Source organism: Stegodyphus dumicola, chromosome 5 (assembly GCF_044657685.1).
Source record: "Stegodyphus dumicola isolate Sdum_Otavi_A_Nest chromosome 5, ASM4465768v1".
Classification (NCBI taxonomy): Eukaryota; Metazoa; Arthropoda; class Arachnida; order Araneae; family Eresidae; genus Stegodyphus; species Stegodyphus dumicola.
In genome coordinates this window covers 63,693,864-63,714,207 of record NC_140772.1, presented here as the reverse complement: position 1 = coordinate 63,714,207, position 20,344 = coordinate 63,693,864, and the positions used below count along the sequence as shown (strand labels likewise).

The window sequence follows — 20,344 nt, the reverse complement described above, 5'->3', positions numbered from 1 at the left end:
AAAAGAAAAAAGATAACTGATATTTATTAGGATCATTTTGCATGGAAAAGTTTTAACTACTTACAGGTAACATGATGTGAGGTGATTCTGTTCTTTATCCGATAATTTGATTTTTAATAAAGATTTAGACTGTGTGAGGCTGACAGTATAGGAAACAAAAATAAACAGAAAATAATCTTTAGCAGCCTCCCTTGCTCAAATAATTCAGATAGACTTTTCTGTGACATATTATGGTACCGAAACTATTCTGTTAACTTCTCTAGTGTTTGGAACTAAAATACAAGACAAACTTATTCAGAGCTTGCATTACTTCATTCATCCAACAAATGCAATGCACCAAGAAAGATACATCTATTTGAAACTTATATCATCTTTAAATTTTTATTTCAATTGTTCATTCAGTATTATTTTCATTATGCATTATGTAATCCTTGTATTACTATGATAATCTGGGAATATATATTTATTTCATTGAGAAAATTATAAAGAAAAAGCCACTAAATGTTTGCATGTTATTTTAATCTGCAAAGTGATTTACAAAGTTGTGATTTTGGTCAATTGCAAGAAGTGTAAATAAGTCATTATCTTCTCAAAGATATCAGACAAAATCTTTGAAGGCTTATCTTAGCATCTAAATTGAAAAATATTGAAGGTACATACTAACAGGTGCTTGAGTATGGCTAAATAAAAAACAAGGAATGAACACCGGGTATGTTGGGCTTGAAATGCTTGCATTATTTTCTGAAAATTGTTGATTTTACAATTTTTTTTTTTTTAAATTTGAAAACATATTTAAAAAATATTACTAAAACTGATTTTGATTTTTACTTTTCAAGGTTTTAATAGTAATTTTTCCCAAAATAAAAGAAAATAATACAAGCAAGCAGTTCCCTAGTTTGAGTTACAGGAAATTGATTCTGTAACTCTTTTGACAAAATATGCATTCTTTGAAAACCAAAGCAAACTGTTCTTGTATCACAGTAGTAAAGTGCTAGAAATTCAATAAAAGTCTGATTAAGATCCAACAATCAACAGTCTTAATCAGGATAACTTAAGTCATCTGCTAGTTGTGTACCAATTTTTTACACAAATTTTCTGTATAAAAACTATGCTCATACAGATCATTTCAGTGGTTCCAAACCATTAGTCATTAAATCAGTTAATAACAATCACACAATGGAAATGTAATAAGCCATTAATAACAAATTCCAGTTTATTAAAAACCCATTGCGTGTGTATTTTTTGCTCGTTTGCAGTTTTACACAAAAAAAAATACCCAAATTTGCTAATCTCCAGCTTCAAAATGATAATATATTCCACAATAAATTTATAAAATCAATAGTATAATTTCCAAATATTGATTTATAATAGGTGCATCTTACATAATTAGCAACACTGTTGTATAACAGTAAAAATTTCCTATTTTCCAATCTTATCTTTGTGAACTTAAGGACTTTAAAAACAAATAACAAACATTATACATAAAATATCATATTTTCATAAGCTATTGAATGAAATATCTATGCAAAATAATTTTTCAAATGCACAAGTTATCAACATAGTAACTCTGATTTTACAACCAAGAGCTATGAATGAGTTATCAGTTGTGATTTTCTTAAAACAGGTCAAAAAATATATTAAAGGACTGAAGAGAGTTAAAAATTTTGCTGATTCTTGTACAGAGATCAATGCAAGTCAAATATCACCAACTATACTTCTAAAAGTATGGCTAATATTTTGAACTTGAAACGTAATGTGAAAAAAGAATGCATTCTTGTAAACAATCATCATATTTATTCCCAGTATACTAAAATGTCTTTTCCTTGTAAAGTCATAAAAACCTCTAAAAATGTTATACTAATTAAAGTTATACAGAAAATTTTATGACTTCTGACTGAGTGAGTGAAGCCAAAAATGCTACTATACTACATGTAAAGCTCTAAGAATCTCATGACTATAAGTTAGGAACCACTGCTATATAATTAAAAAAAGGCTAAATAGTTTACATAGTTGAAGCTAATTAACATAAAGCACTTCAGTTATTATTTAAAACTTTAAATGAATAATTTAAATCTTTTTGTACATGTACTTTAAATTGAATGTAATGCCAACAAACACTAATCTTTCTTTAATAAAAAATTATCTAAGATTTATATATTTCTCATCACATACAATGATGTTATGAACATTACATGTTTGTTAAAATTCTTAGATAAAAATATATACGATAATTTGTACATACTGAAGTATGAAACACATTTAGCTATACATTAATCATCTAATTAACAGATATTTAAAATTTCTATGATTAAAAATTAAATATATTCTTTTAATGTTTTCACAACACATGCATTTAGGAATTTCTATAAAAGCTTTGTGCCCTTAAGAGGGAGAGATTACAAATAATAAATGCTTAAAGCTAACATTAAAATTTAAAGAAATTTATACAATATAGTAATTTTGGCAAACTACTGCATTCAAAGCAACACAAAAAAGCATAATAAAATGATACAAATTTAACAATTTTCTTGAATTTCATGCAGAAAATCTCAAAGAAAAATTAAAAATTTTTTAAAGTTCCATGCTTAAAATCTATCCTTCAAATTTTTCATCTTATTAGCATACATAACTATTTAAGGTTATTAAGCTTGAGAAACATGAAGAGTGAAATTAACCAGTGTATGTTGGCACAACATACAGTTAACAAATAAATCATGCATAAAAATATTTGTTAAGTAACACATATAAATTAGGCTTAACTTCACCACTAAAAGGCAACTTCACTGTCTACAACCTTAAAATAAGTAAAACACTGACATTCTCATCCACAGTACAATACTTCCAACACAGTAGGATTGAATCATACAAAAGGAGCAAAACTCCTGGATGGATTTATATAAACAAAAACTCTGGATATATAATATTTTCTTTAGTTCTTTCTGTACAGAAATATACAAGGTAAAATTATATGAACATCAAAACAGATACATAACAAAAAAGAAAAAATCTACTTGGCTATTAAAATATACAGATTTAAAATCTGATAGTAATAAGTAACCTAAATAAAACTGTAATGACTATATGCTATGTAAAGTGCAATATATCTATGGGTACCTGAAATTCTGACTGCCGTCACCCTTTGGTTTAAAAATATACATAATGCCTCAACAAAGAACAAACACTCGGGCTTTTCAGGTTTTGGTGTGATAACAGCCAATGATGTAACTATGGTAAACAACAAAGAGTAGCACTTGCCTATTCAAGCCAGGCAAGAAAGCTCACGTCAAAGTACTAGAGGTGACAACATAGCAAATAGCTTTGTATGCCCTCAACGTTATAAGGCCTACAGGCATGACTATTTCAACCAGGGCAATGTAAGGTTTGACTGTATTGCCACCTGTTGCTTCCATAGTTATACCATTGATTACATCATAACAGTAGAAAGCTCTGGTGTCATAGACGTGGCACACAAAATACTAGAAGCTACCTCATCATGACTTTAATAAAACAATCAATTTTTTTTTACTTTTTCTTTTAATTTTCAAATAAAATTGTTAATGCATTTGAGTATAATACATCTTTAGAAAGAGCAGAAAATAAGGATTATTTTTAGCAAAAAATATTCTGCAACATGCAGGATATGTAAGACTTTCTATGTATTTAAAAGGACCAAATAAACTAACAAATTCTACAATTCTGCAATAATTGTAAAAATTTTAACATTACAGATTAGATTTTCAATATTTAAAACTCTTTTTCAAAAAAAAAAATTTTTTTTTTTAAATTTAACCCCTTAACTGCCGCGGGCGTATATATACGGCTTGCTCAGCCGATGCGTTAACTGCCCCAGATGCGCAGCCAATGCGTTAACTTTGAGAATAATTTTAGGTGTAGCAGCGCAAAGCAAATGATAGCAGTTTGGAAGGACGTATATATACGCCTGGGGCAGTAACGCATCGGCTGAGCAAGGCGTATATATACGCCCGCGGCAGTTAAGGGGTTAAACAAACCAGTAAAAATGGTTTGCATTCTTTCCAAATAAAAGAGAACAAAATATTGATAAGTATTATGCTATAAAATATCTTGTTTGACAAAATGCATGATGATATAACAGTTATTAACAAAAACCATATAACATTAAAAAAAGCAATGGGAAGCATTTTTAACTACGTGCAACCTGAAAAACCTATAAAATTTTGGAAACATAGATTGTTTATGTTTTTGATGTAAAACAATTATGAAATTTATTATGATGAACTTACTGTAAGAATCCATTAGAAAATAAAGTTTTTTTTATGTGTTTCAAAAGTTTAAATAATTTAATTCAACATTTGTGTGAAAGGTTGGATATTCAGTACAAAGTCAGTAATCCGGACTCGTTGGGACTTCGGCGATTCCGGATTAGGGGTTTTTCTGGATTATCATCAATTTAAATCTGGTAAGATGGCATGCAGAAATTATACAATTAAAAATATGAAACTGTAATTTATGAAATAAAGAGTAATTATGATCTAAAAGGTATCAAATTTAAAAAAAAAAGCTTAATATTTATTTGTTTACTTTATTAAACATTTTTCAATGCACGCATGCATAGTATGCGCATGCGTAAAGTTTGTGGCTTTGAGGTCCGGATTATAGATCATTCAGCATAACGGACATCTGCATTACAGACTTTGTATTGTATTTATTCTTTTGAATAAAGATAAAATAATCTGACTTGGCCTCCCCTAAAATAAATTTTTGAAATTTTTAATTCTTTTGGGCTTTCCACATCTATAAACATTTATATGACAATGGTGAAGCAATTAAATGTTCTTCAAATTATGCCTTGTCTTATACTACTAACTTTAAATATTTAAGTACCAATGGATCCAGAATTCTAGAGTGCCCAATAATACTGATTTTCAATATTTCAAAATATTTTTTAACACTTTCAACTCTCTTTAATTTTCCTCTTCTCAAACATTCTAATACAATCTACATACATTAAAAAGTTATCATTTTCATTTGGAACTTACTACATAAATTCTGTAACTAATAATATCTTAAACATACTAGGAGCAAATAGATTAAACTCAGTTATCATCAAAATTAGGGTGAAAGTAAAAGTCAGCATCCTTGAGGCTCTGACAACTGTTCTTCTGTGAATTACATGGACAAAACAACAATCAGATGAGTTATCTTATTTGATTATTTTGTAAAATAAATTAGAAACATTAATGTATTTCTTGGAAGTAATTCCAAGCATACATCTTAAAACTTAAGGGAAAAAATCAAATCCTGCAAGACAACCCAATTTATAATAACCCTATGGAGATAATAAATACACATGTTGGTCCCATCTAATTTTCTATATACTTAATGCTATATAGCTATAGCAAACTTCCATGTTAAGATAAAATTTAACAAACCTTATCTTAGAATGAACTTGTCTTTCCCCTTCTTCTTTCTTCCTTCCTGAATTTCTGCAAGTTTTAACAAAACAATTTCTATTCCTAAAATTTATCCATATGTAATCCATTAGAATAGCTAAAAACACCTTAACATTACTTTTTTCATCTCCACTTTTTTGTATGATCTGAACAAAGACTATATAGAGAAGTGTAATACCCAATTTTTGGAAAACCAGAATACAATTAATACATCTCAAGAGATTATACTGTAATATAACAACCTCAGCCAGAGAACTTGAATGGATTTGATGATATAATTAAGCTATTTGATTGAGCTGTAAGGCATAACTCTAAGCAATAAAGAAGGAATCAATATATTTTATTATTTCAAAGAAAGGAACTAAACCATGACTTTTATGTTCAATTTATGTAAAATTAATAATGTGCAAAATAAAACTGCACAACATTAACAAAAATTAATAATTGCGCATAATAACTAATTAACTGTTCCTAAGTTTTTTTAGAGTTATTAGTCACTTCTTTTGGCAGATGTGACAATGATTTGAGGGGGATCCATTAGTCCATTTTTTGCAAGATAATTAATTTTTCTTCTTGGATAAGATGTAACATACCACCTGGTATAGCAAACTAAATTTCTAATTCCTTGAAGTTCATTATAGCAGGTTTTGACTGTATTTCATGAAGCAGATTAATTTTAGAACACTTTCAAAATAATCCTCTTGGAAATTGAACTTTTATTACCAACAATTATAAAATTACTTCTAAGGATAAAAACTACAATTCATAACTAAATGAATTTGGAGTAACTGCTCAATTGTTATGCTTTCATGATAGCCAACCCCTATATTCCTTAATTTCATGGCAATGAATATTAAAGTAGCACAATGTAGATGCAATGACTATAAAACAGGAACATTCTCATAATGTATTATATATTTAATAAAAAGATTTTTTTTTATATACTGCAAATCTAACTTAGTATTTTAAAATTCAGAAAGGTATCCATCCCACTGCTTACTGCACGTTCCCTTAATATGTACACACAATATTCATTAGCCCCATATATTAAAAATCTTTAAATGTATTACTTTAAAGATACGCTAGTAGTTTTATTAAATTGTTTATAAATTCTAAATCTTTAATAATTACATAAAATGTTTATATATATATATTCATTTTGATAAATAAAAAAATTACTATGACCAAAGAGAATAATTTTTATTTATCTGAACAAAGTTAAAAAAAGAAAAGAAAAAACATACTCAGTGCAAAACTAATCTGCTTTAATACTAAGAATTCGTTAAAGCAACAGAAAAAAGATGAAGATAGAGCATATGATACTTTAATTCCTTTTCTGATTTTTATCTAGTTAATTACTAGCTAAAATTTATAAAATATGGAAGCATAGAATAAAAACTGCTACGAATCATTAAACGTTAAAAATTAAATTACATATTTAAAAACATTTCCTGAATCAAACTGTTACTTTCTAACAGAACATTATCCTGTAAAGTAGTGGTGTTAAAATCATCGGCCATGAGCACATTTAGGGTCGCAAGGTGGATAAAAATCCTAAAAAAATCTGAATTCATGATACACAACTAATGATTGGTGCTCTGACTGGGGTCGTGAAATTATTCTATGCATTCTAATAATAATCTCTGTACACAAACTTAAAATATCTAAAATTTCTGAAAACCAGAAGTTACTTCAGTCTGTAATTTACATACATATTTTTTCACGGGAATCATCAAAATTGTACAAAATCAGAACTTGGCAATTAATTAACACGATTTATTCCATAGATCATCAATAACTATATTCTTAATTTAAATCTACTATGGCACGTCTCCATATTATTTTCACTGATAAAACTTTTTTTTTAAATTTGTATTCATTATTATTGATTTTAAGCAAGAGGAATGAATGAAAAATAGTAAAACGTCATTGATTACTTAAAGCAAAAAAAATATTTAAGTTGAAATTTAATTCTTATTTTTCCAATATATAGCTAAATTTAATAATATATTATTAAAAGAACAAGTATTTTAGCACCACAGATAATAGAGCTAACCAAAATTCAATATTAATTATATTTCATATTAAAATATTTATGTATTATTTTTGCCTTATATAATTTATAACTACCAAAGTTCAACTGCTATTAATTAGTAAAACTAAAATATCTCACAATAAATCTTTTTTACAATTTCTTAATTATTAAATTTTTTACTAGATGTACTTCACTATATTACTAAATAGCTCAATCATAAAATATAAAGTCATTCAATACTGCAATCTAACAGACTGTGTCTAAAATCAAAATGGTTTGGTTTACTTAATTATGGCAAAGCACACTAGGGCTACCTGCCTAAGGGGAGGGATGCCTTCGTGGAGGACTTTCTAAGGGGAACTGGCTCGTATACACAGGGAAAGCCATGAAAACGCCGACGCAGCCAGCTTGTTAGCGGGATTTGAACCTCGGGCCCAACTACCAGTATTAAGGGACTTTACCGCTCAGCCGCTGGTGGGTCCTAAAATCAAAATGAATCAGGTCTTTGCTCCTGCAGCATGAAAAATTTAAAAATTCAAATTGTAAAAAATGAACTACTAGCAAATAGTAATATTCAAAATGCTTATTAGCAGTTCACTGTCCTGGATAGTATGGCAGTTAGTGAAAGCTGACTGCCAGCTGATATGATACCAAGAGTGAATCTTAGATTCATATAAAACAACTTAATTGTTTGCATAATTTATTCCTTTTCTTGTGAATGCATCACAATCTGTCTTGTGATGTACCATAGGCTATATCTGGGTCAAAAGTTTGTAAAATGATGAATAACTTCAAGCTGTCTCTCAGAAAATGCTATGCAGCAAAATATCCAGACATTGAAAATTAATTTTTTTTAAAAAAGTAAAAATAAGATTTTTATTACATTTTGTAATATTAATGAAATAGTAACAAAAATTGTTTTAACTATCAGTAGTACATTATTAGTCCCCTAAGGAAATCTGATGATAAAAATGAAATTTCAAATCTAATTTAATACAGAAAATACTTTTAACATCTGCTCACATTTCAGATATTTTCAAATAATTTTGTTAGTATGATTCAAATATTAAATACAATTTCAGCTGAATCTTTTATTAAAAAAATCATTTCTACTTGATTATTTTATACTTTTAAGTGAATAATTCTTTCGGTAAAACTAAAAATACAGTCTCGTGCTAATAAATGCAAACTTATTTAAATTGATTTCTAAAAAAATTTAAAAACTAGATGATATAATTAGTGCATTGTATGATTAACATTATGATTGTATGATTAACAGTAAATAATAAAATTTTATGTATAAACTTCTTGTCTATACTTATTCAGAGGTGATATTCAGCTCCTACAAACTCGCATATCTATAACAGTTTTGTTAAAAATTTATGAAGTTCCTCATACCATTTCTATCATTCATTTATTAAGTGTGTGAATAATGAATAAGAAAAATGCAAGCATATTCTTAAATTTAAGAGTAGAAAAACATTCTGTATTACTATAAATTATGGCAATGGATGCATCTTTTATCTAATAATGTTGCAATGTTCATAAAAATTATCATTTGAATGTGTTATAAATTAAATGCATTTATAAAGTGTATGAATTAGAAAAATAAAAAATATAAATTTTTTAGAACACTTACTGCATTTAACACAATTTGTTAAGAAATTATTGTTATAATTTGAAAGAACATTCTACGAACTGACTATTTCCAAAGCGACATGAAAGATGAACTTATTGCTTTTAACTTGGTTAAGCAATTACTGCTATAATTTGAAAGAACGTTCTAAGAATTGACTATTTACAAAGCTATATAAAGATAAATAAAAAATATTGTATCTCACAAGATAGAAAATTTGCCAGTTCATTTATATAAGTGATAAATGCCTGGTAGTGTAAAGTGACTCAATTTAACCACCTAAACTTTTGAGAAGATTCTGCAGTAGACATTTCTAATATCAAACCACAGCCAAATTCATCAGATCATGATTCACATGAGCATTTACAATTGGCAATTGATCACATGTGTGGCAATATAATTTTATGTCATTCTGAAATACCCATACTTTCAAATTTCAACTGCCAATAGCCATATGTCCAAATAGAAGTCTCAAATGTCAATATTATCACTCTTGTTTGGCTACTTATAAGCATTTTGTTTGTTCAGAATTCAAAAACGTTTTCATGCTGTTATGTTCTTATTGCTTCATTTTCAGATGCATTTGAAAAATCTAAAAATTGCTGCCTCTTCATTGTAAGAGAGAAATAAAGAAAATGTATAATAATTAATTATAAATTGGAATTAATTTTTTAAAATCATATGTTTACAACATTAACTTCTGCATAACACAAATATTGTAAATAAACTGCTCTTTGAGTGATCATTAAAAAAAAAAAAGCATACAAAATATATGAAAATAATCTGATTATGTTCGATGCTAAGAAGTATAAAAATACCTTTCATTTTTAGCATTTAATGAAATCAGAATGTTTTCATATACTTTTCCATACTACTATAACTATATTAAACATTTAAAAGATATTTATATTCAAATATAAGATCTTCTGAATTATTTCAATACAATAAATTCTGAACTTGGGCGGATGAAATTTGTGAAGCACCATGGCTTGAAGACTCGAACAGAATAAAAGAAATTGAAATTACAAACTGCAACATTTCAGTAAAGGATTTCAAGATATTATCAATGGTACAGATAATAAAAAGTAAATTCATTCAAATACTTTTCCAAATGAAAAGAATTTTGAATAAATTTTTTTCTAATTCCACTAAAGCTACAGATAGTTTAGTATAATGGATAACAATTTTAGTAATAAAAGAAAGACTTTTCTCCTAATAAAGATATTAGTCATTTAATAATTTAGTGGGAAAACCTATGGATACGATACTACTCCACACCTTAAATTTCGATTGAAACAGCTATCTTGAAAGTGATAAATGAAAGCAGGTCTCCATCTCACGGAATATATCAGAGTATAATTTTAATATTATTTTATGACATATAAATAAATAAATAAATATACAGAAATAAATGTCTATGGAGCAAACCAAATGAATATCATCTTTCATTACATATTAAACACAGGGCAAAACTTTTTAATGAGCTGAATTCAATGCCACTACGCAGAATACGAGCTATTAATTTCAACTTTTCACAATTCAACATGCTGTATTTGAAATACTGTGAACTAACTGTATTGTTGTCACTACCATAATTCATAACATAACTATAAAAATTAATTAATTTATATTAAAATTATATGCATTTACATAAAAAAGATGAAACTTTTGTACTTCTTCCTACCAAAAATCTCTTTGCAGTTTCTGTGTAGATAAGTATTGACATATTCCAGTTATGTAGAGAAAAATTTCAAAGCTTTCCCATTGCTGCCTATTTATACAAATAATAAGATACCAGAGTGCATACATCTTTTAAGAAATAAGTTTAAAATTAATACCATGCATTAAAAAATTACTGAAAACAAACAAATCATAAAATTCCTAATAATGTACATTACATTCAGACTTTCTCATATACAAACATATAAGAAGATAAACATGAATGGTTAAAGCATGTTACTCTTGTTGGCTATTTTAATAAAAAAAAATTATACATCACTGCACTTTAAATTTGAAACCTGATTAACAAATGGCAACATGACTATGCTTCAAGATTTGAAACAAGTGTTAATTGGAAACAATAGCAAATAGTATGCTAATCATAACATTATAATATATATAAACTTTAATACTTCTACCTATACTAGATATGTGCATGTGGTAAAAACATTCTACATAATCCTTCTTGCAAGAAAGATCTAAAATTTTAAGAAACTACTGCTTTGATATTGCAATAACAGAAGTTATTCGTTTGTACTTTAGTAAACTTTCGGAATCCTTAGATGGTCTCTACTTACAACAGTGTTTTAACAAAAAACATCACTCATTGGTAGGACGATGATACTGTAGATCTTCATATACATATATATATGTATGTATGAGTGCTAACAATTCAGTATCAGGTTGTTAACATTCTATAACTTCTAATCAAGGTTATTTGCTAAAAATGTCATAAAAATTTACAGTCTTATACTACATTTGGAGAACCTTGAAATATTTCTCAAACAATAAACTGTGAGAAATACCAGGGCTCCCAAAACTTGAAACGTCAATTTACAAGGTGAGTGTGTGTGTGTGTATAAGTATACATAACTTTTATATATATATTCCTGTCAACATGAATGTCATGAGTTAGCATGAGTTTTACTATGTGCATTCAAGTTTCCACGATTTGCAAAACCTTTACCACATGATTCACACTTGAATGGCTTTTCACCAGTATGAACACTCATGTGTCTTTTTACAGTAGACTTTTGAGAGAACCTTTTGCCACACACTTCACAAGCAAAAGGCTTTTCACCCGTGTGAGTTCGCATGTGTATTTTAATTCGTTCTTTATCAGCAAAACGCTTACCACAGACATCACATGGAAAAGGACGTTCACCTGTGTGGGATCTCATATGCCTTGTAAGTGATGTCTTTTGAGAAAAGTGATGACCACATAAGTTGCATGTGAATGGTTTCTCTCCAGAATGGCTCCGTAAATGCAACTGATAAACATTTTTAGAAGCCAAGTGTTTTCCACACAGAGTGCATTGAAAAGGTTTTGCTGGATCACCAGACAACACAGGCTGTGGTGGTGTTGTTAACCTTGTGGAATTTGAAGTCGAACCCTGAGATTGGGTTGGATGTAGACCACAAGGGCTTCCATTTTTGCACATTAAACAGTTCCATTTTTTGTCCGAAGGCTTTGACTCCTCATTGTCCTGAGGTGAAGAAATGGCGTTAGCAGTCGAAGTTACGACTGATGTGGAAACGCTCCCTGCAAATGCAATGGTTGAGGCTTGCGAAGGCACTGGATTTGTTAATGCAGAGGTCGTAATTGCGATCGTGCTGGTGACAACCACCGGCAGTTGGACCGCAGCTGCAGAAGGAAGATGTATGGAGGCAATGCTGGGTAATCCTGCGCTGGCATTTAAAATTATGGAAGGGTTGAAATCTGAGGCACTAGCAGAAGCTCGGGATGATCCGGGCTCTTGTTTTATGGTCACAACTGGTATTTGCGCACTCGTATGATTAGCACCAATTATATTTGAAGCTAATGAAGCACTGAATTCTCTCTTTACCAATGGTGATAAACCTGAAACTACTGTAAATGGAGGAAGAGGGCCTGATCCAGTAATCATGCCAGGCTCTTGCTTGATAGCACTGGATAGGCCAACAGATTTTAAAAGACCACTGTAAATATTATTATTGGTAGATGTTACACAATTTGAAGTTACAACAGAATCACCAATGGGTGATTTGGCAGCTGATACAGCATTTCTTAAAGTTGAAGAAAGAATGCTTGGTAGAAGAATAGGTGAAAGTGGTGGTGATGACAGCACAGGGGACAAAGAAGACAGTTGAGACACAGTAGCAGTACTGTCTGAAATGTTGATATTTGGCAGGGAAGATTGTATTGTTAAAGGAAGAGCAGAAGATAAACTAGACTGTAATGAAGCCAGAGCACTAGCAGAAAGGTTTGAAAATAAAGATGGGAGTACAGTTGTTGTTAAATTAGGCAAAGATGGTTCTTTTTCTTCAGATGAAGGGGATTTATTTCCATGATTAATAACTGATGCTTCATTCATATCTAGTGAAACATCAACTGTTTTATCTTTAGAGTTAGTTGTACTCTCTGCTAGGTTTCTATTCTGAAGAATATTTGCACTTGAAACAGAAATATCACCTTCATTTATTTCTTTTTTTACATCTGCTGTTTCTGTATTTGAAGAAGATGTAGGAATTAGGATATCATGATGAGTTAGAGACTCGCCTTTTGCTGACATAACGGAGGTGATGACACCTCTTGGTATACGTTGCATAGTTGATCTGAGTTTCGATGGGGGTGACTGAGCTCGTAAAAGCTGTTGAATAACACTAGCTGTTACTGCAGATGGGTTCACATTTGTTATAGTATTTTGTTGAGTATCAGAAATAGTAATTTTTTCAGGAGATTTCATAGTAATCATATCACTATTACTATTTTGATCTGCACTAACACCAGTTACTTTATTTGAGGATATGGTTTCAGCACTTGTTATCACAGTAGACTCATTTTTTATGACTTGAGACTGCTGCAGTAAATTTTTTTCAATTATAGAAGACCGTGCAATATTGTGTGCTTTCAAAATTTTTCTCGCTTCTACCTGATTAAGGGCACTCTGTACATTTGAATAAATAATATCTGAACTTTGAGTAGTTTCTATACAATCTGGAATTATTACTTCAGTATTTAATGCATTTTCAATATTATGATTGATATTTTGATTTCGAGATTGTTCAGACCTTAACCGTTGCTCAATAGCTTTAATTTCTACAGGAGAAAACTTTGGTGAAGAATCAATATTAGAGGTTGACATGATTACATTTGTTTCAATAGCTGAAACAGATGTGGGTTGTGACCTCTGATTAACACCCTCAGCATAGTTATCTGAATGTTGAATATTTTCACTAACACTGAAATGAGATGGCATCATGACTCGAGCAATTGATTCGTCGCTTGAATGCAGAGTAAAGTGTCCACTTACAGGGGTTCCTGACCGTAAATGCTCACTTATTTCAGCTACTTTCTGCATTTCTTCCATTGCCAAGTGTTGTGATACCTGAGATGGGGAAGTGGAAATATGCATAATCTCCCTAAGAGGCACAACTCCCACAAAATTTGGAATAGAACTGGTGGATGTGATGGGTAAATTTAGATTATTATCTGAGTCCAACTGAGAGTCAGTCATTTCAGATAAACTATGTTTATCTAACATATCTGGTCCCAGAGACGACATCACAGTATTAGCTTTTATACACCTGCTTTCCACAATGGATGCAATGTGGCTAATAGAAGTTGATGAGCAAACTAATGATGATGATAGAGGAACATCTACATTTTCCATTACTACATCTGTACATGTACTATGCCTTGATGAAGAGACTTCCATTGGACTAGCTAAAGATACACTATTAAGAGTGTCACAAGGACTTGAGGTTAAACGCTGGATGTTGTTCATTGATGTCATAACATCAAAGGAATTGTTGTTACCTAAAAAGTGGGAGATGCCCATAATCATATTAATATTGGAAGGTCTGCCAAAAACATCAAACCTTCCTTTTGCTGATGAACGTATGATAGTTGAAACGGGGGGTAAACCAATACCTGATGATATACTTACACCTGATGGCAAATCCAAAGAAGATGTGCTGCTGTTGGATGAAGGAGACAAGCAAACACCATCAGCAGTCACACCTTCCTGTAAGGTAGCACCAATATCCAACTGTGAAGTGCTACCAACAGATAATTCTGAAGTTTGAGAATGATCCAGATGGTAGTCGGCAATGGATGAAACTGGCCCATCTAAATCCTGTTGCTCTTGCAACAGACTTTGCATCTCCATGTGATCTTGAGTGCTTGTCACTGATTGGTGATCAAGAGAAAGTAGATTATGATGCATGTCAGACTTTTCTAACTCTTGGTCAGTTGGTGGTGACTTTTTATGACCCAAAGCTGATGAAGCGGCATTCATTAAATCTGACTCACGCAGAAAATTCTGCGCAGTTATGTTGTCTACCACACTCAAATGATCCTCACTACTATCTGATTCTTGCGAAACTGATTCCTGAGAAACAATGGCATGTACTGACAAGGTAGGGCCATCAACCATCATTCTATCATCGTCGCACACTCCTAACGATTCTGATGTAGAATCTGCATCATGTGTAATCCCTGAATGCATGAAGGAGGCTGAATTTGAAGTTTCTTGCGACATTATTTCGGCAGTACATATTGCACTAGATAACTGTGATGAACTCACAGATGTGGAAACAGAATTGTTACACAATGATGTGAGGTTGCAGATGTCAGATGGTTCATGGATATCAAGGGTTTCGCTACTGTTCCAAGTGGTAGCCATATTATCTGAAGCACTGGAGCCCACTACAGGTACGGAGACCATAGTGGGCTCCCGCTCACCACTGGAAGGTGTCTCAGGAGGTCCAGAGCAATCACTCATTTTGTCCCTTCATCTGGTCAATCTTTGGTTCACAGACATGGATCATTCTAAATGAGCTGCAAAATAGACATGTGGTCAACTGAGATTTTTTTATCATTTTTTAATCACTGCTAATTACAAAACATTTAACAATTGAATTTTCTGAATATAAATATATACAACAAAAATCAAACTTTTTAATGTACAAACATATTTCCAAGTTCTGAAAAATCCCAGAAATACCACAATGCATCCTATATATGCAATTCAAGGTATTTTAGAAAAAAAAAAGACATTGAAATTTCAGTTTAAAAATATAAATATGCATCGCCACAGAATTTAATACTACTCTAAATATTTTTTTATATTTAATTTTACCATTTAGCTTTTAGCTTGTTTAAAATAATAACTATTAACAAAATAGAGAACAAAGTACAAGATTCAAAATTTTCAAGACTGGTGATTTCAAATTCTAGATTTTAGAACATCAATTTAAATCTAGTTAAGATGATATGTGGAAATAACAAAATTAAGAATATTCTTTACTAATATTTCTTTGACAAAGAGGTATTCTGCATATAGAAAAGAATTTTTTCTGAATCACCCCACATGAAATTAAAATTTCCATTTTCCATATTTACGCTTACTGAATTCATATACAGCAGGGATGTCAAACTCATAGGTACACTTGGGCCAAACAAACAAGGTTTAACTTTAGGCGGGCCGCAAAAAAAAAAAAAAAAAATCAATATTCATAGACACGTAGATTTATTTTGAATAATACAATAATAAACATATATATATATATATTTATACAGAAAAGAACAAGAAAAATTTAATGTTTACGTCCTGATACTTGACATCTCTTCTCTGCTATTATCTTTCCTATTTCGGGAGAAATTTTGTTTGCAGTGATAACTTTCAATGCTGACCCAAGGTGAGCATCATTAATACGGTTTCTAATAGGAGACTTATTACCTTTCATGGCTGAAAATAACTGCTCGCACCGATAAGTGCTACCAAACATGGAAATAATTTCATATGCGAATTTTCGAGTATTTTCAAACCTGGCTGGTAAATATTTGTAAAATTCAGGCACGCCCACTTCAATGAATTTTGCTTTCAAATTTGAGTTGCATTGAATCTCGATCACCTCCATTTGCATATGGCTGGGTACGAAGTCAATACTTATTGAGAAAATCAAAGAAAACAAACAACAAAAAAAAAAAAAAAAAAATTGTCTTCGAGGGAACTAAAATCATTAAACCTTGTTTCAAATTCAGTTGTTAAATTTGCAATTTTTTCTGCGTATTTTTGATACGAACAAGTATCATCTAAACTTGATTTGTTCATGCTGCACGTCGAGAAGTGCGTCAAATCTTCATTTTTAAGTTGTTTTTCCCAAAGGACTAGTTGACATTTGAATGCTTTAATTATGTCAAACATGTTCGTAATGATATGATCTTTTTTCTAAATTTAAATTGGTTAAGTGTTTGGTTATATCAACGAAGAAAGATAAATCTTGTATCCATATTGGATCGCAAAACAAACTTACGTCTTGATTTTTCGTTTTTAAAAACTGACACATTTCTTCTTTCAAATCCCAGAATTGTTTGAGAATCTTGGAGCAAGATAACCAACGTACCTCGGTATAGTAGGACAAACCCGAATATTCACTATCTAACTCGCTTAAGAAAGCAGGGAATTGACGCTGATTTAAACCTTGAGATCTTATAAAATTTATAACTTTTTTTATATATGACAAAACATTCTCCATATTTATTACTTTCGTGCATAGAACTTCTTGATGTATAATACAATGCATATGATGAATGTTTGAACCGTGAATTTCACTAAGTTTTTTTCTTAGTAATGCTACGAAGCCCTTGTTTTTCCCGGTCATTGATGGAGCGCCATCTGTAGCTACAGAATTTAATTTTGCTAGAGGTAGATTGTATTTCTGCAGAAGTCCAAAAACACAAGTAAATATATCTTCTCCTGTGGTAGTACCAGGCATCGGTATTAGTTCCAATAATTCCTCAAAAATGTTAAAATTCTTGTCACAAGAACGAAGAAACACTGCTAATTGAGCTTTGCCACTAATGTCTGTGCTCTCGTCACAGGCAATGGAGAAACTTTCGAAACTAGATGATTTTGCTTTGATCTGATCACTTAAATTCGCGGCTAAATCAGTAACTCTTTCCGCAACTGTATTTCGAGACAATGAAATAGATTGAAAAGCCTTCAAATTTCCAGGACAAACAATTTCTCCAGCTTTCATTAGGCATTCCTTGATGAAATTACCGTCAGTAAAAGGCTTCGAATGTTTAGCTATCAACTCGGACAAGACGTAGCTTGCATGTACCGCCGCTTCACTTTCTTGCAATACTTTACGAAACATGGACTGTTGCTTTTTCACTCCTAACTTGAGCTCTTTCAACTTTTCTTCTCTCATTAATCCTTCGTAATTGTTATATTTCGATTTGTGTTGTTTGTAATGACGTTTAATATTATATAACTTTGGTACATTAGTATTATTACATATCAAGCAGATTATTTTATCTTTTATTTCACAGCAAAAATATTCTAATTCCCATTTTACTTGGAATATTCTATGTTCGTCAGCGATTTTTCGTTTAATTTTACTACCACTTGGTTTTGATATAGACATACTGAATACAAAGGGCTGGAATAAACACGGTTAACGTTAAAAAGTTAACAAAAATTTATTCTTTCCACAAGAGAAAAATCAAAATGCTGAAATATTTCTTCAAAAATATTCTAACAATATCACAAAATGTCAAACGTTTAGCAAAAATCAATTCAAAACAGAGAAACTAATTCTATCTCACAGCGAAATCGCTACAAATCAATCACAGCATTAAGTAAACAAATAGTTTGCTAGAACTACAGCTACTACTGAGATGAGTTGTTTGTTCTCGGCTTTTATAAGCTTTATAATTAATTTCTCGAATATACTGGAAACATCTATAAATATCTGGATTTTTGTGGATGGCAACAGCAATTACGTGATATTTATTTATTAGGTATTAAATGCACGCGCTGTTCTATTTTTAACCTTCCAACACAGCTGTCTTTTCAAAAATCGTCTGCATTGCTAAGGCAACATGAAGCAAATCTAATTACAATTCTAAATAAAAAAACTAAATAAATAAATAACTATGAAATCCGTAACAATATGAATTAATTAATAATAAAGCAAAGTGCATGCACATGCATGCACCAATATATTGTACAAAACTATGATTGGAAAACTGAGACCATGAGTTCGGCCACATTCGGCTATCGGGGGATGCGTACAAGTTCTGAGTGCACGTGTCCCCCAAAAGCCGAAGGTAGCTGAATGCAAGCTACTCACACGCATTTAGAATTTAAGTAGTATGTGTGTCAGCTCGCTGTGAGTAATCTAACAACACTGAATAAATTATCGTTAATTACTTAGCAGTAAACATTTCATTTTTTTCTTCGTCGATATGTTATTTTATTATTATATATTATTATTTGCCGATATATTGGCCGGGCCGCGAGTTTGACATCCTTGATATACAGAGTTGATTAGATTTGGGCAACAGACAATTATATTAAGACAGCTGGAAGCGATACCTTACATGAAAGCCATAGTAATAATTGTTTATTAATAAACAACCAGAAGTGGCATTTTACTTGAAGCCATTAACAGTTTTTAATGAAAAACTACATTATAATATAATCTAAAACTTCCTAATTTTAGTATTTCTGATTTTTATATCAATGGAAACAACAAATTAGATTTTTGCTAAAACTCATAAACCAGAAGTGATACTTTTTTTTATGCTCTGAACACTTTTGTACAAAAATATGTTATAAGATAATCCAAAACTTTCCAAATTTGGTATTTAAAATATGTATGTAACCAAGATCAACATACAACATTTTAGTATCAAACTGTGTCTTGGAATTATGCAAAAGTATTGCGAATACACTCATTGCAAAGATGAGTTCTTATTATAAAGCAATTAGATATACTATTAGATTCAATCCTTAATTTTGTGCCTGTTTCACTTTTATGTCAAATCACTTTTCAAATAAAACAGTGCTGCCACCAAATGTTATTTAAATGCATTATTGTCAAAGAAACAATATAGTAAGTATAAAAAAAGAAATGAGGTTAATGAATGAGAGGTTAAAAAAATATATATAAAGAATGTAGCAAATAATAAAAAAAAAGATATGGCAACACTAAACACTATTGAAAATTCTAGAGATATGCTGTTTTTAAAACCTTTTGTGACTTTGTTGTTAAATTTTATGGCACATAAGTGTGAAGAAAGTGATGCTTAATAAATAAAGCTAAAGTGATAAATAAAAAATATGGTCTCTTATTAAGAAAACTGAACACTGATATCATGAACTGAAGATGGAAAAATATATGGAAGCACTTAATGCTCTATCAGGAATTCTAAAGATATGGTGCTTTTAAAAATTTTGTAATTGTTAAGACACTAATTTATGAATTTTAAACATTGTATGCTGTATGACCAGAAGACATACTAGAATCAATACAAAATTTTCAAAAGAAAGCATGAGAAAGGATATGTCACAGCACATATACATATATCATTATTCATTATATGGGAGAATAGATTAATATAAAATGAATAATGTTTATAATATAATTTATAAATAATGTTAATGCACAAACCAATAATAAAAAGGCAAAAAGAAAAGTTTTGCAAGCCATCTTAACTAAGAAAACTGAACTGAATGTGATGAACTG

The 20,344-nt window shown here is 30.4% G+C and overlaps 1 protein-coding gene across 1 annotated transcript in view; it reads right to left on the bottom strand.

Moving 5' to 3' along the window:
- Nucleotides 1-502: 502 nt before the first annotated feature.
- LOC118198828 (uncharacterized) overlaps nucleotides 503-20,344 on the bottom strand; it is a 54,619-nt gene continuing 34,777 nt past the window's right edge. Inside the window, exon 4 of the mRNA XM_035370607.2 lies at nucleotides 503-15,644. Coding sequence (XP_035226498.2) covers nucleotides 11,728-15,588 — 3,861 coding nt within the window. The 5' untranslated portion in view covers nucleotides 15,589-15,644 and the 3' untranslated portion in view covers nucleotides 503-11,727. The remainder of the gene's footprint in view (nucleotides 15,645-20,344) is intronic.